The 23864-nt window shown below is 41.9% G+C and overlaps 1 protein-coding gene, 1 non-coding gene and 1 pseudogene across 2 annotated transcripts; 2 read left to right on the top strand and 1 right to left on the bottom strand.

Annotated features, from left to right (window-relative positions):
* Positions 1-1431: 1431 nt before the first annotated feature.
* LOC136377067 (small ribosomal subunit protein eS8-like) lies at positions 1432-8498 on the bottom strand (annotated as a pseudogene).
* Positions 8239-23584, top strand: TIPIN (TIMELESS interacting protein). Its single transcript, XM_066342720.1, is given in 9 exon segments — positions 8239-8362; positions 12607-12747; positions 12865-12943; positions 13928-14003; positions 17277-17399; positions 17631-17691; positions 20580-20786; positions 23001-23160; positions 23162-23584. Coding segments are annotated over 8 exon segments (879 nt in total). The 5' UTR covers positions 8239-8362; positions 12607-12614; the 3' UTR covers positions 23202-23584.
* Positions 18114-18247, top strand: LOC136377973 (small Cajal body-specific RNA 14). The gene has a single exon (XR_010746567.1). It is a non-coding gene; the product is annotated as a small Cajal body-specific RNA 14 (non-coding RNA).
* Positions 23585-23864: the final 280 nt, after the last annotated feature.

A 23864-nucleotide genomic window follows, 5' to 3' on the forward strand; every position in this document is an offset into this window, starting at 1 on the left:
TGTGCTGAGAATTGCTTGTGTGTATTATTGTGAAAGCACTATTTATGTTCTTAATATTTATTTTTAGAAACACTCTAAAATTGCAAAATTAATATTAGTTTAATATTTTTTCTATTTTGATATTTGTAGCCATCTGTTAGTCGTCCCTCACATCTTTTCACCCTTTCTTCCACAGTAATAGAAACCCTGAATTTTTACCGGCTCATGACCACCAAGAATAAAGACTATATTCCCAGCTTCTTTTACAGCTATGTGCAGTAATAAGATTATAGCCTGGATGTAACCAGAATTGTTGTATGAGACTTTTGGAAAATGTTCTTAAAATGTGGGGCCCTACCCTTCTCTTTTCCCTCCCTCCTGCTGACTGGAATGCAGGTGGAACTCTAGGAGCTATCTTGGACAATAAGATGACCTTGAGAATGGAATTCTCATATGGTAAAGCAAGAAGACAGGAGATTGGATTCCTAACACCATGGAACATAATATCAGCTGTGGACTTACAAAAGACATACTCTCTATCTCCTTTCTATCTTGTTTGTTATTTTAGGTTATTTTTTTCTGTTATTTGTAGCTGAACCAGATCCTAGCTCATAATCCCTGGTCTGGACACCTTGATTGCTAATGCTGATGCAGAACTGACTGGGTGATAGAATCCCGACTGTCATGTACAAGGCAGGGGCAAGTAGACGTCATAACCTTGAGATCAACTCCTCAGGTACACAGCAGACCACTGCCACCAGCCAGTCCAGCGCTTACCTAAGTGATAACCCCAAATAACACCAGCCAATCAACATGGCCCATAGACTTTGCTTTTTCAATGTAGGAAAGAGATAGTTTATGGTCCTTTTGTTTTAAAAGATTTACCCCATTTCTCTTCTTTCAAACCTCATCTCTGGACTGGGTTCCCTGCCTGCCCTAATAATTTTTACACTCCATGCTCAATCTTTGGTCTTTAATAGTTTATTTATTTATTTATTTTAGAATAAACACCTTTATTACATGAGGGAAGCTAGGAGGGAGGAGGATTTCTTTTTTTTTTTTTTTTCACTTTTTTTTTTCTTTACAAAGAGAGAGAATCAAAGAGAAGGATAGACAGGGACAGACAGACAGGAATGGAGAGATGAGAAGCATCAATCATTAGTTTTTTGTTGTACGTTGCAACACCTCAGTTGTTCATTGATTGCTTTCTCATATGTGCCTTGACCGTGGGCCTTCAGCAGACCGAGTAACCCCTTGCTTGAGCCAGCGACCTTGGGCTTAAGCTGGTGAGCTTTTGCTCAAACCAGATGAGCCCTCGCTCAAGCTGGCGACCTCGGGGTCTCGAACCTGGGTCTTCCGCATCCCAGTCCAACGCTCTATCCACTGCGCCATTGCCTGGTCAGGCAAGGAGGGAGGAGGATTTCTTGCCTCTCCGGGCCTTGGTTTCCTCAGCTAGAACCCCAGCGCCTTGCCCTCTAGCTCATAGCCCTCCGCTCCGCCACACTGGCCTGGTCTTCAAGTGGTGCACGCAAGAAGCTTGCCCTGCTGGGACTCTCCCTCTAGAAGATGGCATTTTTCTCCTTTAATTATATTTCTTCTGAATTTTCTTTGATCATTTTTTGTTTAAAATCTCTTCCTTGCCTGACTGGTGGTGATGCAGTGGATGGAGCATGGACCTGGAATGCTGAGGTCCCTGGTTTGAAACCCTGAGGTTGCCAGATTGAGTGTGGGCTTGTCAGCTTGACCATGGGCTCCTCGGCTTGAGCACGCACAGGGTCACCAGCTGGATCGTGGGGTCGCCCACTGGAAGACGCTGGCTTGAGCAAGAAGTCACTGGCTCTGCTTGAGCCCCCTCTTACCCACAACCTTCTGACAAGGCACATATGAGAAGCAGTCAATGAATAACTTTTTTTTTTTTTTGAGAGAGACACACAGACAGACTGACAGATAGGAAGGGAGAGAGATGAGAAGCATCAATTCTTCATTGCAGCACCTCAGTTGTTCATTGATTATTTTCTCATATGTGCCTTGACCGGGGGGCTCCAGTCAAGCCAGTGACCCCTTGCTCAAGCCAGTGACCTTGGGTCAAGCCAGTGACCATGGAGTCACGTTTATGATCCCATGCTCAGGTCAGCAACCTCAGAATTTCAAACCTGGGTCGTCAGTGCCTAAGCCAACACTTCTATCCACTGCGTCACTACGCCACCGCCGGGTCAGGCAATCAATGATCAACTAAGTGAAGCAAATATGGGTTGATGCTTCTTATCTCTCTCCTTCCTCTCTCTCCCTCCCTGTATTTCTCTCTCTCTCCTTCTAAAATGAATAAAATAAAATAAAACAGAACTCTTCCTCCTCAGAAGTCAGCTTGGCATCCTTCCTATGGTCAAGCAGCAGGGCATAATGGGACTCATACACTGTTGGTAGGGTGCGCTGTCAGTGAGCATGATGTAGTTCTTTACTAATGTCTTATTGTGGACCAGTTGTTGGGTGCATTGTAGACACATCAATAATTTTTTTTTTTTTTTAATTAGGGGATATTTTATCGCTCTGCATTCATTCTGAAATATCCCCTAATTTTTTTTTTTAATTTTTTTTTTTTTTTTTTTACTTTATTCATTTTTAGAGGGGGGAGAGAGAGGGAGAGGGAGAGAGAGAGAGAGAGAGAGAGAGAGAGAGAGAGAGAGAAGAGAGAGACAGAGAGATAGAGAAGGGGGGAGGAGCTGGAAGCATCAACTCCCATATGTGCCTTGACCAGGCAAGCCCAGGGTTTTGAACTGGCGACCTCAGCATTTCCAGGTCAACGCTTTATCCACTGTGCCACCACAGGTCAGGCTTTTTTTTTTTTTTAAACAGAGGCAGAGATAGACAGGGACAGACAGACAGGAACGAAGAGAGATGAGAAGCATCAATCATCAGTTTCTCGTTGCGCGTTGCGACTTCTTAGTTGTTCATTGATTGCTTTCTCACATGTGCCTTGACCGCGGGCCTTCAGCAGACCGAGTAACCCCCTACTGGAGCCAGCGACCTTGGGTCTAAGCTGGTGAGCTCTTTGCTCAAGCCAGATGAGCCCGCACTCAAGCTGGCGACCTCAGGGTCTCAAACCTGGGTCCTTCCGCATCCCAGTCTGACGATCTATCCACTGCGCCACTACCTGGTCAGGCAATAATTTTTGTTTTTTAAAAACTTTAATTTATTAATTTTAGAGAATAGGGGGGGCAGAACTGGAGCAGGAAGCATCAACTTGTAGTAGTTGCTTCTTCTTCTTTTTTTTTTTTTTTTTTTTTTTACTAGTTGCTTCTTGTATGTGCCTTGACCGGGCAAGCCCAGGGCCTCAAAACAGGGACCTCAGCATTCCAGGTCTACTCTTTATTCACTGTGCCACCAGAGGTCAGGCTCAATAATCTTTGTTCTGTACATACAGCGTTCTGAGCCCCAGAAGTTACCCATGTCCAGCTGCAAGGCTCGGCACTTCTTGTTGCTTCCCCGCACGCGGACTGTATGCATATGATGGGGGCCCATTTGAGTGTTGGCGGCTGGTGTCCCAGCTCATAACTTTGCTTCTTCTGGTAGGGCTTTTTCTTGTCCCTGGTCTTGGGGCACTTGGGCCTGTTGTCCAAAGAGATACCACTATACATTTTAAAAAAATGTTTTATTGATTTTTAGAGAGAGCGAGAAAGAAAAAGAGAAAGAGCAGGGAGAAGCAGGAAGCACCAACTCATTATAGTTGCTTCGTAGATGTGCCTTGACTGGGCAAGCCCAGGGCTTTGAACTGGTGACCTCAGTGTTCCAGGTCAACATTTTATCCACTATGTCACCATAGATCAGGTCTATTCATTTTTTAAAATATCAAATTGGTCCTGGCAAGGTGGCTCAGTTGGTTAGAGTGTCATCCCCATGTGCTAAGATTGCTGGTCAGGGCATACATAAGTTTCAACAAATGAATACATAAATAAGTGGAACAACAAATCAATGTTTGTTTGTTTTAAATTATTATTTGTTGATTTACAGATAGAGGAGAGAGAGAGAGGTGGAGCGAGAAGTTTCAATTCATAGTTGCTTCACTTTAGTTGTTCATTGATTGCTTGTCCTATACACTTTGACCTGGCAAGCTCAGGGTTTTGAACCAATAGCCTCAGCATTCCAGGTCGATGCTGTATCCACTGTGCCACCACAGGTCAGTCAAATCAATGTTTCTTTCTTCCTCTCTCTCTCTCTCTCTTTCTCTTTCTGTCTGTCTTCGTCTCTCACTAAAATCAATAAATGGTCTATGAGAAAACTATCGTTTATATCTCTGATGAAATTGCTAAGTAGAATATATTTCTAGTTTCCTCACATGTGAAAAAAAGAAACCATTATCTTTGATAATATGTCAATACCTAAACAACTGTGATAATTATATTCATGAGCCCACAAACAATCACTTACCTGGCATTTACATTTTTTAAAAGGGTCAAACATAAAAAGTTATCGGGATAATTAGAGAAAGAGGAAGGGAGAGAGAGAAGTAGAAATATCAAACTGCTCCTGTATGAGCCCTGACCCGGAAATCAAACCGGCAACCTCCACGCTCCAGGACGATGCTCCAACCAATCAAGTTATCTGGCCAGGGCTTAATTTTTTTAAATCTCTCTCTCTCTTTTTTTATTATTTATTTTATTTTTATTTTATTTTTTTTATTTTTATTTTTTTTATTTTTCTGAAGCTGGAAATGGGGAGAGACAGTCAGACAGACTCCGCATGCGCCCGACCGGGATCCACCCGGCATGCCCACCAGGGGCGACGCTCTGCCCACCAGGGGGCGATGCTGTGCCCCTCTGGGGCGTCGCTCTGTTGCAACCAGAGCCACTCTAGCGCCTGGGGCAGAGGCCAAGGAGCCATCCCCAGTGCCCGGGCCCTCTTTGCTCCAATGGAGCCTTGGCTGCGGGAGGGGAAGAGAGAGACAGAGAGGAAGGAGAGGGGGAGGGGTGGAGAAGCAGATGGGCGCTTCTCCTGTGTGCCCTGGCTGGGAATCGAACCCAGGACTTCTGCATGCCAGGCTGATGCTCTACCACTGAGCTAACTGGCCAGGGCCTCTCTCTCTTTTTTTTTAGAGAGACAGAGAGAGGAAAGGAGAGAGGGGGAGGAGGAAGGGAAGCATTCATTTGCTATTCCATTCAGTCATGCATTCATTGGTTGCTTCCCTGAATGTGTCCTCACTGGGGATCAAACCTGCAACCTTGCCATTTTGGGACAATGCTCTTAACCCACTGAGCTAACTCACAAGGGCTGGTATTATTGTTAGTAATGAGGAAACTGAAGCATAATCAAAAGTCATCAAGTAGTAAGTGATGTAACTGAGATTCAAACCCACAGAGCTTCTGCTCTGGGCTTTCTTTTTAGTAAGGTCGGGAGAGTGGTATATAACTTTTTAATTTCTCAAAGTGCTTTTATATTTACTTTATTACATATAAAGTAGAGAATATAGACTATCTGGATAATTAGAAAAATGCCTCTTGCCTAAGTTATTCTTTTTTTTCTTATTTTTTTAGAGAGAGAAGAAGGGAGAGAGATAAGAAGCATCAACTCATAGTTGCATCATTTTAGTTGTTCATTGATTGCTTTTCATATGTACCTTGACGGGGGGGGGGGCTCCAGCTGAGCCAGTGACCCCTTGCTCAAGCCCGTGACCTTCGAGCTCAAGGAAGCAATCATAGGATCATGTCAATGATCCCACACTCAGCCTGTGACCCATGCTCAAGGTGGTAAGCCTGCGCTCAAGCTGGTGACTTTGGGGTTTAGAACCTGGGACCTCAGTGTCCCAGGTCGATATTCTATCCACTGCACCACCACTGGTCAGGCAATTATTCATTCTGGAGGTTGACATATTTCTTGTTCAAATTAATGTTAATTTAGTTAATTGCTTAATATTAATGTTATCTTGTATGTATAGAAATAAAACTAAGGAAAATGTGGTATATATACATATTTGCATACATATTTTATTTATTTATTTATTTATTTATTTTTTTCTTTATTCATTTTTAGAGAGGAGAGAGAGAGGGAGAGAGAGAGACACAGAGAGAGAGAAGGGGGGAGGAGCTGGAAGCATCAACTCCCATATGTGCCTTGACCAGGCAAGCCCAGGGTTTCGAACCCATTTCCAGGTCGACACATTATCCACTGCGCCACCAAGGCTGCATACATATTTTAGATAGAGCTTACAATTTATTTTATTGTTTTCACAATTTGATTTATTCTTTTATAATTTTAATGAAATCTTTCAAGTGACAGAAAAATAGAATAATGTTACAAATAGTACTCATGTTCTTGGTTTGTTAAATCTTGGTGCAGATAACTTGTTTTTAGTTTTTTTTCCTTCTTTTAAAAATTTTCCTTCTTTAAGTGAGAAGAGGGAAGATAGACAAACTGCTTTATGCATGGGGGTGGGGGGCGGTACCGGGATCCACCCTGCAACCTCTGTATGGGTGGATGCTCAGACCAATCCAGCTGCCCAGAGGGAAAGAGAGAAAGACGGGGGAGTGGGAGGGGAAGAGAAGCAGACTGTGGCTTCTCATGTGTGTTCTGACTGGGGATGGAACCTGGGAAGTCTGCAGGCTGGTCGGGTGGTCTATGCACTCAGCCAAACGTCCAGGGCTTAGTTTTTGAATAGTTAATGCATTTATATGTTCTAAAAAAAGTATAGCGTTAAGCTCCCATCACACTGTATCCCACACACCCATTTCCCGTCTCCACAGTGCTATATATTTATTTCCTGTTTTGTGTGCAAGTGCACATGTGTATAAAAAAAGATATGAATAATTTGGACTGACTTAAAAAAGCATTAACTTTTTTTTTCTTTTTTTCTGAAGCTGGAAACGGGGAGGCAGTCAGAGTCCCGGATGCGCCTGACTGGGATCCACCCAGCACGCCCACCAGGGGGCGATGCTCTGCCCATCCGGGGTGTCGCTCTGTCGCCTGGGGCAGAGGCCAAGGAGCCATCCCCAGCGCCCAGGCCATCTTTTGCTGCTGCGGGAGGGGAAGAGAGAGACAGAGAGGAAGGAGAGGGGGAGGGGTGCAGAAGCAGATGGGCGCCTCTCCTGTGTGCCCTGGCCAGGAATCGAACCCGGGACTTCCGCACGCCAGGCCGACGCTCTACCACTGAACAAACCAGGGCCGAATTAACTTATTTTTAAGATAGAAACATTTATTTGTTGTTCCATTTATTTATGCATTACTTGCCTTTTTTTTTTTTTTTTTTTACAGAGAGAGGGATAGATAGGGACAGACAGGAACAAAGAAGCATCAATCATCAGTTTTCTTGTTGCGACACCTTGGTTGTTCATTGATTGCTTTCTCATATGTGCCTTGATCGTGGGGCTACAGCAGACAGAGTAACCCCTTCTCAAGCCAGAGACCTTGGGTCCAAGCTGGTGAACTTTTTTTTGCTCAAACCAGATGAGCCCGTGCTCAAGCTAACGAGCTCGGGGTCTTGAACCTGAGTCCTCTGCATCCCAGTCGGATGCGCCACCGCCTGGAAACGGGGAGAGACAGTCAGACAGACTCCCGCAAGCGCCCTACCGGGATCCACCCGGCACGCCCACCAGGGGCGACGCTCTGCCCACTAGGGGGCGATGCTCTGCCCCTCCAGGGCGTCGTCGCTCTGCCGCGGCCAGAGCCATTCTAGCGCCTGGGGAAGAGGCCAAGGAGCCATCCCCAGCGCCCGGGCCATCTTTGCTCCAATGGAGCCTTGGCTGCGGGAGGGGAAGAGAGAGACAGAGAGGAAGGAGGGGGGCGTGGAGAAGCAAATGGGCGCCTCTCCTATGTGCCCTGGACGGGAATCGAACCCGGGACCCCCCGCACGCCAGGCCGACGCTCTACCGCTGATCCAACCCGCCAGGGCCTATCCCAGCTCATAATTTAATAAGCAATTAATAAAATTCCATGTTCAAGGAATTTTGCTAACTCTGAAGAATCGGTAGTTTCTCATTAAACTGCTTCTATCCTTTCTACTTCATCTACAATCCAGATGTCTAAAAAACAGAGACCTATTTCCAGAGTCTAAAATGCCTGGAGCTTAACAAACAGGAACTCAACGCAAACAAGGCCTCCTAACTTCTAGGAAGAATTCAGGAGGAAGGAAGCTGTAGGGTGCCAGCGGTGGGATGGGAGGAACCTTAAAAAGGCGGAGTCGGACGTGGATGGACGTGCCCTGAAGGAGGGCCGTGCGCAAATTTGGCGCCAAACGCGGAGCGCTCTTTGGCCGCTGTAGCTTTGGAGTCTCGCGAGACGCGCACTTTGCTAGCCGCGCCGAGTGAGGTGCGGTAGTTACCGCTGTCTGCGTGGTGTGTGAGCGGACTGGCGGGACAGTGAAGAACCTGAGGAGTGAAGCGGCCTAGGGATTCAGGTGGGGGAGCCGGGGTTCTGGGGAGTCGCAAGGAGGGAGTGAGGAGGGTGGAGTACAGAACTGAGGTGGACTTGGGCTGAGCGATACCGGAGAGGCCTGACCGGCCCGGCCCGGTGGGGATAAGAGCAGGCACCATTACCTTTTTTTGCTGTTTATGTTTCGGGTCTGCCTTTCACTAAACCTAGCCATTTAGCGGGAGGCAGATGTCTTTCCATGGCCTCCTCCTGTTCATGGGCTTCTGAGCAAAGAAGGCGTCCCGTGAATATTGACTGAATGAAGTAGAAGTGAGAAGAGACAGGGGAGCGACGGTGAGAATGTTGGAGAATGGGTGGGATGGGAAGTTTAGTGTTTTCGGGGATGGTCAGCAAAGAGGGACATGGAGTCAGCCCGGTAGAGAACTTCCCTTGCTAAAGGGGCTTCTGGGTTTTAAAACAAATAATAATTTTAGAGAGGGGAAAGGAGTGAGAGAGAAACATTGATTTATTTTTCCACTTATTTACGCACTTATTGCTTGATTTTAAAAAAAAAAAAATTTATTTATTGACTTGAGAGAAAGCAGGAGCTAAAGCGGGAAGCATCAACCCATAGTAGTTACTGCTCGTGTGTGCTTTGACCAGCAAGCCCTGAGTTTCGAACCAGCGACCTCAGCGTTCCAGGTTGATGCTTTATCCGCTGCGCCACCACAGGTCAGGCTATTGGTTGATTCTTCTGTGTGCTCTGACTGGCAGTGGAACTGGCAACCTTGACGTATGGGGATAATGTTCTAACCAACTGAGCCACCTGGCCAGGGCAAAGGAGCTTCTGTTTTGATAACTTGGGAAAAGTTAGATGTTGGACATCTAAAGGGTCTGGGAGCAAACTGTAGTTTGGACATTATATTTCTTTGTTACCTTCACTCCTTTGGGAGAGTGAGGACTACAGGAAGGAATTAAGAGAATTTCATCTGTTTTAAAAGCGACAGTAAAGAGACAGTGTAACCATTACCAAGAAGTGGAAGATGTGCATTAGCAGTTTACTGTCAAGCCCTGCCCCATGGTTGGCCAGTTGCTTACATTCCATCTTGCCACATCTAAAGTAGTTTGTGTCTTGTCATCAAACTCAGAGCTCCCTGTCAGCCTCAAAGGTGTGAACCTCATTTCCTCCTAGCAGGCTTAACTAGAATAGGGCTAAGTATATGTAATGTAGGTAGGAGGCTACTTAAATGGTTACAGTCTCTAACTGCCTTTCTTCCAATTTTGAAAACCTTGGTTCTTGAACCTTACTTGAAGATACAGTGGGTCATCATCAACAGTTGATAATTATTTTGTTTTTATGTACATGTATTATGGTCATGGAAATTTAGAATTGAAGAGACTAGAGGTCATTTAGCTTTAGTAGTTTTACTATTTTGGGGAAGCTTTTAATTCTTCATTCTTTCATTCAACAAAAATATATTGAGTGTCTGTTGTGTATGAACTTCAGGGATGCAATGGTAAAGCACAAAGAGACCTACCTGCTTTTTACTCTTTTAGGGCTACAGGCTAGTGTGGGAGACAAACATTAATCAAATAATCACACAAATAGAACTTACTGTTAAAATGTGTTAGTGTTATGAAATTTGTACTTGATATCTGGAATGCTTATTATAGGAGGATTTAGTTTAGGGAAATTGGGTAGACTTTTTTGTGGAGGTGATAATAGAGATCTGAAAGAGATGAGGAATCAAAATAGAGCCTTCAGGATTGGAAATGTCCTTTTCAAAAGTCTAGTGGCCTAAAGGATATGGCTCTTTCAAATAACTGAAAGAAAAGAGCATGGAGTAGTGTAAAATGAGGCTGGAGAAGTGTGTGTGTGTGGGGGGGTGCCAAATCATGCAGGGCATTAGAGTTTTATCATTATCTAAAAGCAGAAGGAAGCCACTGAAATATTTAACCCAAGTGGTAATGAAATCAGCTTTACATTTCCAAAGGTTTGAGTTAGCTGCAATATGGAGAATGGATTGGAAAAGGCAAAAGTGCATTAGTAATGGAGTAATCTAAGAAATGTTAGGCAGTAGTTGTGGAGATAGGGAGAAATGGACAGATTTAAGGGATGTTTAGGAGGTAAATGGACAGGATTTGTAAGGTAGAGGGAAGGAAGTGTCAAGGATGACTTGTAGGTTTCTAACTTGCTTAGCTGGGTAGATGTCATTTAATAAATCAGAAAAATTAGAAGTTCGGTTTTGTGTGTTATGAGTTATAGATGCCTTTGAAAAATTTAAGAGCTGTAAGATGAAAAATAGGGATCTGGATTTCAGATTTGATGCCTAGGATGGAGATAAAAAATTAGTGAGCCATCTGCCATGGTGGGGAAGTTCAATTGGTTAGAATGTTGTCCCCATACACCAAGGTTGCAGTTGTGGGTTTGATCCCCAGTCAGGGTACATACAAGAATCAACCAACAGCCTGACCAGGCCATGGTACAGTGGATAGAGTGTCAGACTGGGATGCGGAGACCCAGGCTTGAGACCCCAAGGTTGCCAGCTTGAGCGCGGGCTCATCTGGTTTGAGCAAAGCTCACCAGCTTGGACCCAAGGTCACTGGCTTGAGCAAAGGGTTAGTCTGTCTGCTGAAGGCCCACGGCCAAGGCACATATGAGAAAGCAATCAATGCGACACTAAGATGTTGCAACGAAAAACTGATGATTGATGCTTCTCATCTCTCTCCATTCCTGTCTGTCTGTCTCTATCTATCCCTCCCTCTGACTCTCTCTCTGTCTCTGTAAAAAAAGAAAAAAAGAAATAGCCAACATAAAAGAATGCAACCAAGGAATGCATAAATAAGTGGAACAACAAATCGATGTCTCTATCTCGTCCCTCTTCCCTTCCTCTCTTGAATTTTTAAAAATTCTTTTGTTTTTCTTAAGTGAGAAGTGAGGAAGCAGAAAGATAGACTCCTGCATGTGTCCCGACTGGGATCCACTGAGCAAGCTCCCTATGGGGTGATGCTCTGCCCATCTGGGATCATTGCTTTGTTGCTAGGCAACTAAGCTATTTTATTGCCTGAGGTGATACCATGGAGCCATCCTCATCCCCTGGGACCAACTTGCTCCAACTGAGCCATGGCTGTGGGAGGCGGAGAGAGAGAGAGAGAGAGAGAGAAGAGGAGGGGTAGGGAAACAGATGATTGCTTCTCCTGTGTGTCCTGACCGGGAATTGAACCTGGACATCCACACACTGGGCTGATGCTTTGCTGCTGAGCCAACTGGCCAGGGCCTACAATCAATTTTTTAAAAATTGGTGAGTCATCTGTAAATGCTTAATAAAGCCATGAATATAAATGAGTGAAGAGGGCCTAGGATGGAGTCTTGAATACTTACTAACCAGGTTAGAGAGAGATGAATCTTTGAAGAAGATCCAGGAGGAGTGCCCAGAAAGGAAGGAAAACCAGGCCATACTATATTTCAAAAGTCAATGGAAACACTTTTCCAGAGAAAGGTACTGATCAAAAGTGTCAGATGTTGCTGGGAGGTCAAGTAAGATGGTATAGAAAGCATTCTTTCAGGTTATCAACCTGAGGGTTATTTCTTTTTCTTCAAAGAAAACCTTACCTAGAAGATCAATATTGTAAATAGATTTTTTAAAAAGCTGCTCTGGGTGTAGTGGTGGGTGATGTACTTATCTCCTTATTTCATACCCATATGGACCATAGTTTGAAACCCTCTGAAAAGTCCAGATCATTTTATGATACAGGAAACTCAACAGTTGAGATAAAATGATTTGTTCAAAATTCTGTTATTTAATGGTAGGTATACATCAAAACTTGGTTCTTCTTATTTTTATCCTAGTTCTTTTTTTCTATTACTATTATCATCTCCCCTTTTCATCATGTGTGCTTTTGAAAATATGGGTTAACTGACTGAAACACATGAGTTTTGCTGCAGGTAGATCTGAACTATGTAATAGGAACACTACTTGGATGAGTAAACATGGATTTTTTTGAGGAGGGGGTGAGACTAACAGGAAGGGAGAGAGATGAGAAGCAGCAACTCATAATTTTGTCACTTTAGTTCATTGTTTCTCATATGTGCCTTGGCCAGAGGACTCCAGCTGGGCCAGTGACCCCCTGCTCAAGCCAGAGACTTTGGACTTCAAGCCATCAGCAACCTTTGGGCTGAAGCCGGATGAGCCCACTCTCAAGCTGGTGACCTCAGTATCCCAGGTCAATGTTGTATCCACTGCGTTACCACGGATCGGGCGATGAATAAACGTTTACTTTTTTCCTCAGAAGGAAAGATGCTGGAACCACAGGAGGATGGTTTGATTGATCTACCAGATTATGGGAATTTAGAAGATGAAACATTTCCTCCTTTCCCACCTCCAGCTTCTCCAGAGAGAGAATATGGTGAAGGAGCTGAACCTGATGAAGGTCTGTACAGAGTTCCAAAAAGTGTCTGTTCAGTTATTCATCTGTCAGCTTAGAAATGACACATTGTATGGGTGAGGCTTAAATTTAAATATTAGTAAATCTTGGAATATTCACCAGAATCAGGAAGAGGAGTGCCTGTTCCTGTACCTCCAAAGAGAACAGTTAAAAGGAATATACCCAAGTTGGATGCTCAGAGGTATTTTACTATTTCCTTAAACATCTGTACTTGTTCTTGATGTCTTTTTTTTTTTTCTTTCATTTTTCTGAAGCTGGAAACGGGGAGAGACAGTCAGACAGACTCCTGCATGCGCCCGACCGGGATCCACCCGGCACGCCCACCATGGGGCGATGCTCTGCCCACCAGGGGGCGATGCTCTGCCCATCCTGGGCGTCGCCATATTGCGACCAGAGCCACTCTAGCGCCTGGGGCAGAGGCCACAGAGCCATCCCCAGCGCCCGGGCCATCTTTGCTCCAATGGAGCCTTGGCTGCGGGAGGGGAAGAGAGAGACAGAGAGGAAAGTGCGGCGGAGGGGTGGAGAAGCAAATGGGCGCTTCTCCTGTGTGCCCTGGCCGGGAATCGAACCCGGGTCCTCCGTACGCTAGGCCGACGCTCTACCGCTGAGCCAACCGGCCAGGGCTTGATGTCTTTTTTTTCTTTCTTTCTTATAAGCTTTGGTCAGGGGAATTTGGAGATCACACATTTATAAAGTTTTTGTTTTCAGTTCAGATAATATTTTTTTTTTTTTTTCTTCAAATTCAGGAAAAGGAGGGGAGGCAAAGATAGACTTCTGCATGTGTCCCAACTGGGATCCACCCGGCAAGCCCCCTAGATGCTCTGCCCATCTGGGGCGTTGCTCCATTGCTCAGCAACTGAGCTGTTCTCAGCGCCTGAGGCAGAGGCCATGGAGCCATCCTCGGCACCCAGGGCCAGCTCACTCAAATTGAGCCATGGCTGCAGGAGAACACAGAGAAAGAGAGAAGTGGGAGGCAGAAGGGTAGAGAAGCAGGTGGGCACTTTTTCTATCTGCCCTGACCAGGAATCAAACCTGGGACATCCACATGCTGGGCTGAAGCTCTACTACTGAGCTAACTGGCCAAGGCCAGTAATAACTGGTAATATCTTTTATTAGGGTCTTGGTGACTCTAAAAACTTGAAATTTAAAACATTTCTATTCACAGATTAATTTCTGAGAGAGGACTTCCAGCATTAAGGCATGTGTTTGATAAAGTAAAATTCAAAGGTAAAGGTCATGAGGTAAGAAAAGTCTGGTTTTTTATTTTAGATCTTTGTTTTTTAAAATACAGTCCCTCCTAATCTGTGAGGGATTGGTTCCAGGACCCCTGCCGATGGCAGACTCCATAGATGCTCAAGTCCTTTATATAAAATGGCATAGTATTTCCATACAACCTACTTTAAATCATCTCTGGATTACTGTAATACCTAATACAATGTAAATGTTATGTAAATAGTTATATTGTTGAGGGAATAATGCAAGAAAAAAGTCTGTATATGTTCAGTACAGACACATCGTAGGCCTAAATACATGACCTGTGTCAGCAACAGCATAACATTTTTTTATTCATTTTAGAGAGGGGAGAGGAGCCTGACCTGTCGTGGTGCAGTAGATAAAAGCATCGACCTGGAACGCTGAGGTCGCCGGTTCAAAACCCTGCACTTGTTTGGTCAAGGCACATATGGGAGTTAATGCTTCCTGCTCCTCTCTCCTTTCTCTCCCCCCTCCTTTCTCTCTCTAAAAAAAAGAATAAAACAAAGAATAAATAGAGAGGGGAGAGGGAGAAAGAGAAAGAAAAAAAGAAAATGGGGGGAGGATCAGGAATCATAAACTCCCATGTGCCTTGACCAGGCAAGCCCAGGGTTTCAAATTGGTGACCTAGGTGTTCCAGGTTGACACTTTATGCACTGCTCCACCACAGGTCAGGCAAACAGCATAACATTTTTCCCCCCTGAGTATTTCAGTCCACAGTTGGTTGAATTCATGGATGTAGAACTCACTGATATTTAAGGCCAACTTGATCTATAGATATGGGCCTGTTACCATGTTAGGAATCTTAGAATGTTTCATAGATACAATCATTTATCATTGTATTGATTTAGAAACTATGACGTGGAAGGGCACTGTTAGAAGAAGCAGGAAACATGTCTTGTATCTTGGTTTTGCCACAGTATGTATGGCTTTGTTAGAATCATATCTGCGTTGGTACTTTATAATTTTGAGGAATAAAATTTACTTTTGTCTATTTCAAAAAGTAGGTTTAGCCTGACCTGTGGTGGCGCAGTGGATAAAGTGTCGACCTGGAAATGCTGAGGTTGCCGGTTCGAAACCCTGGCCTTGCCTGGTCAAGGCACATATGGGAGTTGATGCTTCCAGCTCCTCCCCACCTTCTCTCTCTGTTTCTCTTTCCTCTCTCTCTCCCTCTCTGTCTCTCTCTCTCCCCTCTAAAATGAATAAAAAAAAAAAAAAAGAATATAAAAAGTAGGTTTAAGCTTTATGAGAGCAAGAACTTCATTTGTTATTGATCAATTATATGTCCCCAAGATAATGGTACCATGCCTGGTTATTAATAGGGATTAGTTAAGTTTTGTTGGAAAATGGAGACATTTGAGAACTGTCAATCACTGGACAAATTATACATTTAAAATTTTTCTTATTTTTGAATCACATTTTTTTGCAGATGATATCTTCATAGAGCTTTGCAGTTTATGTTGTATTTTCAAATGTATTTTTTTCTCAATTTGTGTGATAGTTGTTGGTCCCATTACCTAATTAAGGAAACTGAGTTTAAGAGCTTTAAGTGCCCAGGGACAGGGCAGAGCCTAGACTTCCCATTTTATAGTCTAGCTAGAATAATGTGAAACAGTGAGCACTGTCTTGGTATGGTATGCAGGATCCTTGGGAAGAGGAAAGAGACTGGAAGCGGACAGCAATTCAGAGGCTGTTGCACTACCATGAAACAAGGTGAAAATAGCTTGAATAGGGTAGTAGTAGACAATATATAGTACTTTTAGCTGGTTGGACTTAGGGAGGATAAAAGAAGTAAAAAAGAACCCCAAGATTTCAAAGCTGGGAGACTAAAAACTTACAGTACATTTGATCAGCTTCGTGGACAGGAAGAGAAAGAATATAAACCTGTGTCCTGTTTTACCACAATGCTAAACATAAATCAGGATGTAGTAAAGCCATATACAGCTCAGTTAACTCATTGCCCTTGTTGAAATTTTCAGGTAATATTGATGAATTGGTGCTTTGAGTTTAAGAAGTCTTCACCATCTACTTATTTTAATGGATTATCATAAATACATTTCTAATAAATATAATTGAATAAGGAAAAAAAAGAAGTCATCATTTTAAGATAAACTTATATAAAGGATAAATAAATATTTTGTGTTTTACTGGATGAGGGTAGGCTCTGAAAGAGTATCTAGTCTTCTGTACTTTGCCCCTGAAAATTCTTACTATTTTCTCACAAAGTTGAATCCTCATTGCCTTTTCTTTATGTATGATTTTGGACTTCCCATTATATTTAGTATTTTTCTCTTCTTGTGTCCTTTGGGTCTAACACGACATTGTGAGGTGGCTGGCCAGCTACCCCTAACAATTAGAAAATGATCTTAGGTGATAGAATTCCCTCCCCTCCCCCTCCCCTTACCCTCCCCTGCCCTTCCCAAGTGGGGAGACATAGAGATAGACTCCTGCTTGCGCCTGACCTGAATCCACCTGTCAAGCCCCCTCTGGGGTGTTGCTCGGCAACCAAGCTATTTTATTGTCTGAGGTGAGGCCATGAAGCCATCCTCAGTGCTCGGGGCCAACTTGATCCCACCGAGGGAGCCATGGTTGCAGGAGGAGGGAGGAGAGAGAGAGAGAGAAAGAGAAAGAGAAAGAGAAAAAGAAAAGCAGATGGGCGCTTTTCCTGTGTGCGTTGACTAGGAATTGAATCCGGGACATCCACATGCTGGGCTGATGCTCTACCACTGAACCAACCGACCAGGACCATATTTCATTTAATTAAAAAAAGTTATAATGTTAAATTGGAATTTCAAATATAGGTGTTCTGGTCTAAGATTATTTAAATTGTTCTTGCTGGTCTTCGATACTTTGCCCTTGGGCTTTCTGAATGTATTTTCATAATGCTTAATTCTCAATGCTTTCTTTTCTATATATGATTTAGGAACCTGCCACTTTGTTTAGTTATTTCTAAAATATATCTTGACATATTTTATTAAAACTTATTTTTAGTATTACTTTACAGTCCTGAAACGACACATGTAATTATTTTTTAGCTTTTAAATTTTCATCTGTTTTCCCTTCTGATTTAAAGAAAATTATATTCAGTGCTGTTTTAGACTGCAGTCTTCTAAGCCCTTAATAGTTATTTTTTCTTTTTAAAGTTTCTTCACTTTATAAATGTCACCAGTGACTTTGGCATTACTATTCAATTCTGAAATCTGTTAACAAGGTCAGTTCTGAGAATGAGCTTTCTATTTAGCATTTTTATTTTTATGTGCCAGGCTGAAGACTTGAAGACACTAATCAGACACATGGAGCACTGGGCACATAGGCTATTCCCTAAACTGCAATTTGAGGATTTTATTGACAGAGTTGAACGCCTGGGAAATAAAAAGGAAGTGCAGGTATGTGTTGAGATTATTATGAATATTATTCACAATGTCGAGTAGTACAAGGATAGATTTAGTTAAAGCTAAGTAGTTGTTTGGGGTCTTCATTTTTAAATCTGTCTTGGTACAGAGAAGGAAAATTAATAGTAGTTATTTGAAGAACAATTATTTTGAAACAGTGGAATAAGTGACTATTTGTCCCAAAATGTTATTAGTGAAAATGTAAAATTATTTCTTTATTTTCAGACCTGTTTAAAACGTATTCGACTTGATCTTCCTATTTTACATGAAGATTTTAGCAATAATGGTAAGAATATAGGTTTATCTGCTCTACAACAATTTTGCTTTTAGAAATGGATTTAGTTGGGGAGGACAGTATCATAGGACTGGGTTCTTGTTTATATTGAGTTTATAATTAAAGTACGGTAAATATGAGTTAAAATGCTTTGGTACATTTAGAATGTTGTGCATGTGTTTCTTTAAAGACATGGTTGCAGTGCTATTAAAGATGTATTTAGCTATAGAACATGAGCTTTTAAGAACTCTGATGGTAACCCACTGATCCTTTGAAGTTCTTGTTAGTGAAAATATATGACTAAATATAATGTTCATATACATGTATACCATTAAAAAAAGTGGCTTTGGAAAATTAGGCAGAATAACTTGATGAAAAGTTTACATTTCATTTAAGAGTGCAGATCCTGAATATAGGACTTTTGTAAGACTTATGTGACTGTTCCTGGTATTGATTGCATTTGTTTGTTGTACAGTGCAACCATAGGCAGTCACATACATCAAAACATGGTTCCTGCCGACAGAGTCTGTATAGTTATCAGATTTTCTGTGCGATGGCTCCATACATGTTTCTTCTTGTTGCTTTATACTTTTAATAGCTGTGGTAGAAAATACAGACTCCATATAGAAATACTCAAAATTATTTATAAATTGCTTTTAAAGTGTAAAGAAACTTCAAAAGGGATTTGGATTGTAAAAGACTGGATTAAATATGATTTTTAAATCTCATTAGAATAATTGTAAAGATTTGTCTTCATGTTTTAAATGTTTTGCTAGTTGTGATGGCTTTTACAATCACTAGCTAATATCTCAAGGCATAGTATCATATGTACCTAAGAAAAGGATGGTATATGTAAATTCATATTTTATTTTCTTTGTTTTTTTTTGGTAAATTTGTATTTCAAGTGGTGGTCTTGGTGATAAGAAATATTTTTTTCTTGCCTATTTCTCATCTGATGAAGTTATTTTTTAACCCCATAATGTGAATGATGTAGAGAGAAGGTGAAGTGTCAGCTTTGCCATTGGTTTTTATTATTTTATTTTATTTATTCATTTTTAGAGAGGAGAGAGAGAGAGAGAGAGAGAGAGGAGAGAGAGACAGGGGGAGGAGCTGGAAGCATCAACTCCCATATGTGCCTTGATCAGGCAAGCCCAGGATTTCGAACCGGCGACCTCAGCATTTCCATCCATTGGTTTTTTTAGTTTGCTTTTGCTTGTATAATCTACTTTCAGGTGTTGATTTTGCAAAAAATCTTTTTAAGCTACCATTTGTGCATTTTGTTGGGGTTGTTTTGGTTAAAACTAGATAGTTTGTTAGTCTACTTAACTGGGCAATTAGAATCAGCTGTATGCCACAATATGCTGAAATGAAAAATGAGTTAGGGCCCAACTATCCTTCCCCTTCCTTGAGGTGGAGCTGTCTCTATTAAGATAGCTTATAGACCACATGATAACTGTCATATGGATAAGTGATAGTTTATCACTGCCAGTCCTTATTTTAATACAAGTTAGTAAAATTTAATTTGTCTTAATTCTTAAATGAGTTATGAATGGAAGATCTAATATTTATTTCTATAACACTGGATCATTTTTAGGGGTCTTCTACTTTGAAATAACTTACAGGTAGGTATAAGTGTTTATCAAGATGGTGGCATAGGTAACTGTGGTACTTGCCTCCTCCCACAACCACATCAAAATTACAACTAAACTACAGAACAGCCATCATTAACAACTGCCTGAAACCTTAGCTGAATGGAAATCCTACAACTAGGGAATAAAAGAAGAAGCCAAATGCAAACTGGTAGGAGGGGTGGAGATGAGGAATAGGCTGGTCCTGTACCCATGTGTGGTGGATAAAAATCGGGAGGGGTAAATTGGCCAAGGTCCCCCCTTGAGGAATGTGCGGTCCCAGCCTCACAGTAGGCCCTGCAGCCCAGGGTTCCAGTGCCAGGAAGAGAAGTCCATATAACTTTTGGCTATAAAAACCAATGGGGGTTGAGGCTGAGGAAGATGGGGCTGTTGGAGTCTCAGTTGTTCTTCTTTATTCATTTTTTTAAGTGAGAGGAGGGGAGATACATACTCCTGCATGCACCCCAACTGGGATCCATCTGGCAACCCCTCTCTGGGGCTTATGCTGAATCAACTGAGCTGTTTTTAGCACCTGAGGCTGACATGTTTTAACCAATAAGCCACTGGCTGCAGAAGGGGGAGAGGAAGGGAGAGAGTAGATGGTCGCTTCTCTTGTGTGCCCTGACCAGGCAAACCTGGGATGTCCATATGCTGGGCCATTGCTCTATCCGCTGAGCTAACCATCCAGGGCTGGAAGGTTTTTTTAAGAAAATTAGCCCTGGCCGGTTGGCTCAGTGGTAGAACGTCGGCCTGGCGTGCAGGAGTCCCGGGTTCGATTCCTGGCCAGGGCACACAGGAGAAGCTCCCATCTGCTTCTCCACCACACCCCCTCTCCTTCCTCTCTGTCTCTCTCTTCCCCTCCCGCAGCTGAGGCTCCATTGGAGCAAAGATGGCCCGGGCACTGGGGATGGCTCCTTGACCTCTGCCCTAGGCGCTAGAGTGGCTCTTGTCGCAACAGAGGGACACCCCAGAGGGGCAGAGCATCGCCCCCTGGTGGGCGTGCTGGGTGGATCCCAGTGGGGCGCATGCGGGAGTCTGTCTCTCCCCGTTTCCAGCTTCAGAAAAAAAAAAAAAAAATTCAAGTGATTTGTAAATATTCCTTCTACTTGTTTAAGTCAAGTATGTGTTTGTAACATTGTCATGTGTCACAAATTGTTTCTTTTAGTCTGTACCTTGTCACTTTAAACTGGGTTTAAATTAATAGTTATATAAACTATTTTTCTAACTAGTTTTATACTAGAAGATATACTTACTTTTTCTTTTCTACTGCAGATGAAGTTGGGGAAAATAATGACCATGATGTAAATGCTACTGAATTAGATCCCTTTTTAACAAACTCACCTGAAAATGGGAAGTTTGCTTCTGAGTCAAGTAGAAGCCTAACTGAAGAGCAACAACAAAGAATTCAGAGAAATAAACAACTGGCATTGGAAAGAAGGCAGGCAAAACTACTGAGTAATAGTCAGTCCCTAGAAAATGGTAAGTTTTATGCTGGTTTTTATGTGCTACCATTAATATAGCAAGGGCATGTTGGAAATTTTAACTTCTCTCCTATCGCCCAAAATAAAATACCTCCAGAAGTAGAAAATGATATATTAAGTTTATGTACATTTGAGAGAGAAAGAGACTCTGTGTGTATGTGTGTGTGTTAGCTATTTGGAATCGTCAATAAATGAATCCCAAGATGATTTTCTGAATAGTTGAGTACCTCTTTAAAAGTTATTTTATTTAAAATGGATTCTTAATCTTTCAAAAACATATTCTTCCCTGATCCTTAAAGCATATGACCATCTGAAACGTACCTAATTTTATTAACCCATATCACCCCAATTAATTCAATAAAAAAGGTTTTTAAAAAGGATGTGACACATAGTTTTATCTTTAGGAGCATAGTTAATGAACATTAATTTTTATGGTATTTCCTGAACATAAGAAGTGCATTTTGCACTCACTGAGGATTTTAGAGCCATCTGTTATGACATGAATGGGTCCTAAAATGTATTTTTAATTGTATTGTGTCATTTTTGTTGTGAGCTATCAGTTTGATTACTTGTTATATCCTTGTTTCTAGTAAAACTGCCTTAAAATTGGCTTGGTTTTTTTAAAAAATTAAGTTAGAGGTGGGAAGGCAGCAACAGACTGTCACATGTGCCTGGACTGCAATCCACCCAGCAAGCCCCTTATCAGGCAATGCTCTGCATGTCAAGGCTGCTGCTTGGCAGCTGAGCTATTTTAGTGCCTGAGGCGAGGTCATGGAGCCATCCTCAGCACCCAGGGCCAACTTTGCTTGAACCATTCAAGCCATGGCTGTGGGACAGGAAGAGATGGGGTGGGGAGGGGGAGAAACAGATGGTCTCTTCTCCTGTGTTCCTTTACCAGGAATACAACCTGGGACTTCCACACATTGGACCAATGCTCTACCATGGAGCCAACCGGCCAGGTCTATTTTTATTTATTTGTTTGTTTATTTATTTTACAGAGACAGAGAGAGAATCAGAGAGAGGGATAGATAGGGACAGATAGACAGGAATGGAGAGAGATGAGAAGCATCAATCATCAGTTTCTCGTTGTGACACCTTAGTTGTTCATTGATTGCTTTCTCATATGTGCCTTGACTGCGGGCCTTCAGCAGACCAAGTAACCCCTTGATTGAGCCAGCGACCTTGGGTCTAAGGTGGTAAGCTTTTTTTGCTCAAACCAGATAAGCCCGCGCTCAAGCTGGCGACCTCAGGGTCTCGAACTTGGGTCCTCTGCGTTCCAGTTCGACGCTCTTCCCACTGCGCCACTGCCTGGTCAGGCGCCAGGGCCTGTTTTTAAAAAATAGTAAGTAGTGAAGATACCATATTGTAAAATATGTCTCACCCAAAATAACAAAATTCTCAAGTGAAAATTATTGCGACATCATGATTTTAGTGAAAGGAAAGAAGAGAGAGACAGGAACATCTATTCCTGTATGTGTCCTGACCAGGAATCAAACTGGCAACCTCTGTGCTTTGGGACGATGCTCTGAGCTGTCTGGCCAGTGCTGAATTTAATTTTTAAGTTTACAAATGGATGTTTTATTACTTCCATGTGAGAAACTACTACATGAAGATAAAACTATTGTTGATAGCAATGTCTTGTCTTCCTTGCTGTTACTATCAAGGTATTCTTGGCAATAAGCATTTTAAGGTTCATCTATTTATATATACAACTTAAAAATATAAGTAGAAATAAGTATCTTAAATTTTGTTTTACATCACTTTAAGATGCAGATATTAAGTGCATTTGATCTTGAAAACTTCTCTAATACACTGCTACAAAAATTAGGGGATATTTTATTGCTTCTTATTCATTTTGAAATATCCCCTCATTACACTCACAAAAATTAGGGGTTACTTTATCGCTTAATATTTATTTTGAAATATTCCCTAATTTTTATGAGCAGTATAGTTGTGATTTTTGAATGAGAAGTTTCATTTGGCAATGATTTGAAGATTTGAGTTCAGTACCTTTCAACATCTCTTTCACTTTTGAATGGACTTTATACAGGTATAAAAATGGCTTTGTTTGGAAGAAAGTGATCATAATGAATATGAACTAAAATGATCATAGATATCAGTTTTTTTAATCAAAGCTTGTGAGGAGATTTGTGTTAGGTAAGATTGGATTAGGTGCTTAAATAGTATGTAATAATGATGACTTCTATTTCAGATTTGTTACTGAACGCATCCAGGGCACAGACAGTTGAAGATACTGATACAAGTGAGGGTCATAATGAAGAGTCAGATGGATTTAACAAAGACATTATAGATGATCCACATGATGATGCTTCTGCCAATATTTTAAATCAGGAGGAGGAATTGAAAACAGAAACCTCAACTGGACCAACCATTTAAAAATGTACACCAGTAATTTAATTGTATGCTTCATTCAGAAACATTTCTGAGGTTGGATAGGCCTCAGCTAAGGAAATGAACTTGGTATCCTCCAAATTTGAGATTACTATGGATTTTGTCTGTTTTGAGTGAAATCCTTAATTAGTAAAGCCTTTACAAATTTGTTTTTAAAATCTGGTATTTCTTATAATTACACTTGTTTTTTATTAACTTCAATTAAGTGTATTGATTCTCTATGTTTTTGTAATAGTATGAGTTCGTAACAGTGATTAGTAGTTAATAAGCAGTTTGCTGCTGCCAGTGTCATTGATGCCTTGTTTTCGCTAAATTGGGTGGTGGTTTAAGATGTAAATACATAATAAAATTAATACCCACTTAAAAAATAATCTTACATCTCTAGAGGCTTTATGAGAGTTTCTTCTTGCTATTTATTTCTGCAATTTATAATTTTGGTAAAGTTTTTAAGGTTTTTATAGCTGTTTACATGTATTTTGAAGAGTGATTTTATTACTTACAAGGTCAAATGAAAGGTTGATGTATTGCCTGACCTGCATAGGTGCTAGGGAGGTTCATATGCTCCTTGGTACCTACTGACCAGTTGGAGAGAAACTTGTAAAGTATTATAAGGAATATAGAGCACCTAGGATGGATTCATAGGAGACCTTTCAATTAGAGGAGT

Source organism: Saccopteryx leptura, chromosome 6, assembly GCF_036850995.1.
Source record: "Saccopteryx leptura isolate mSacLep1 chromosome 6, mSacLep1_pri_phased_curated, whole genome shotgun sequence".
NCBI classification, from domain to species: Eukaryota; Metazoa; Chordata; class Mammalia; order Chiroptera; family Emballonuridae; genus Saccopteryx; species Saccopteryx leptura.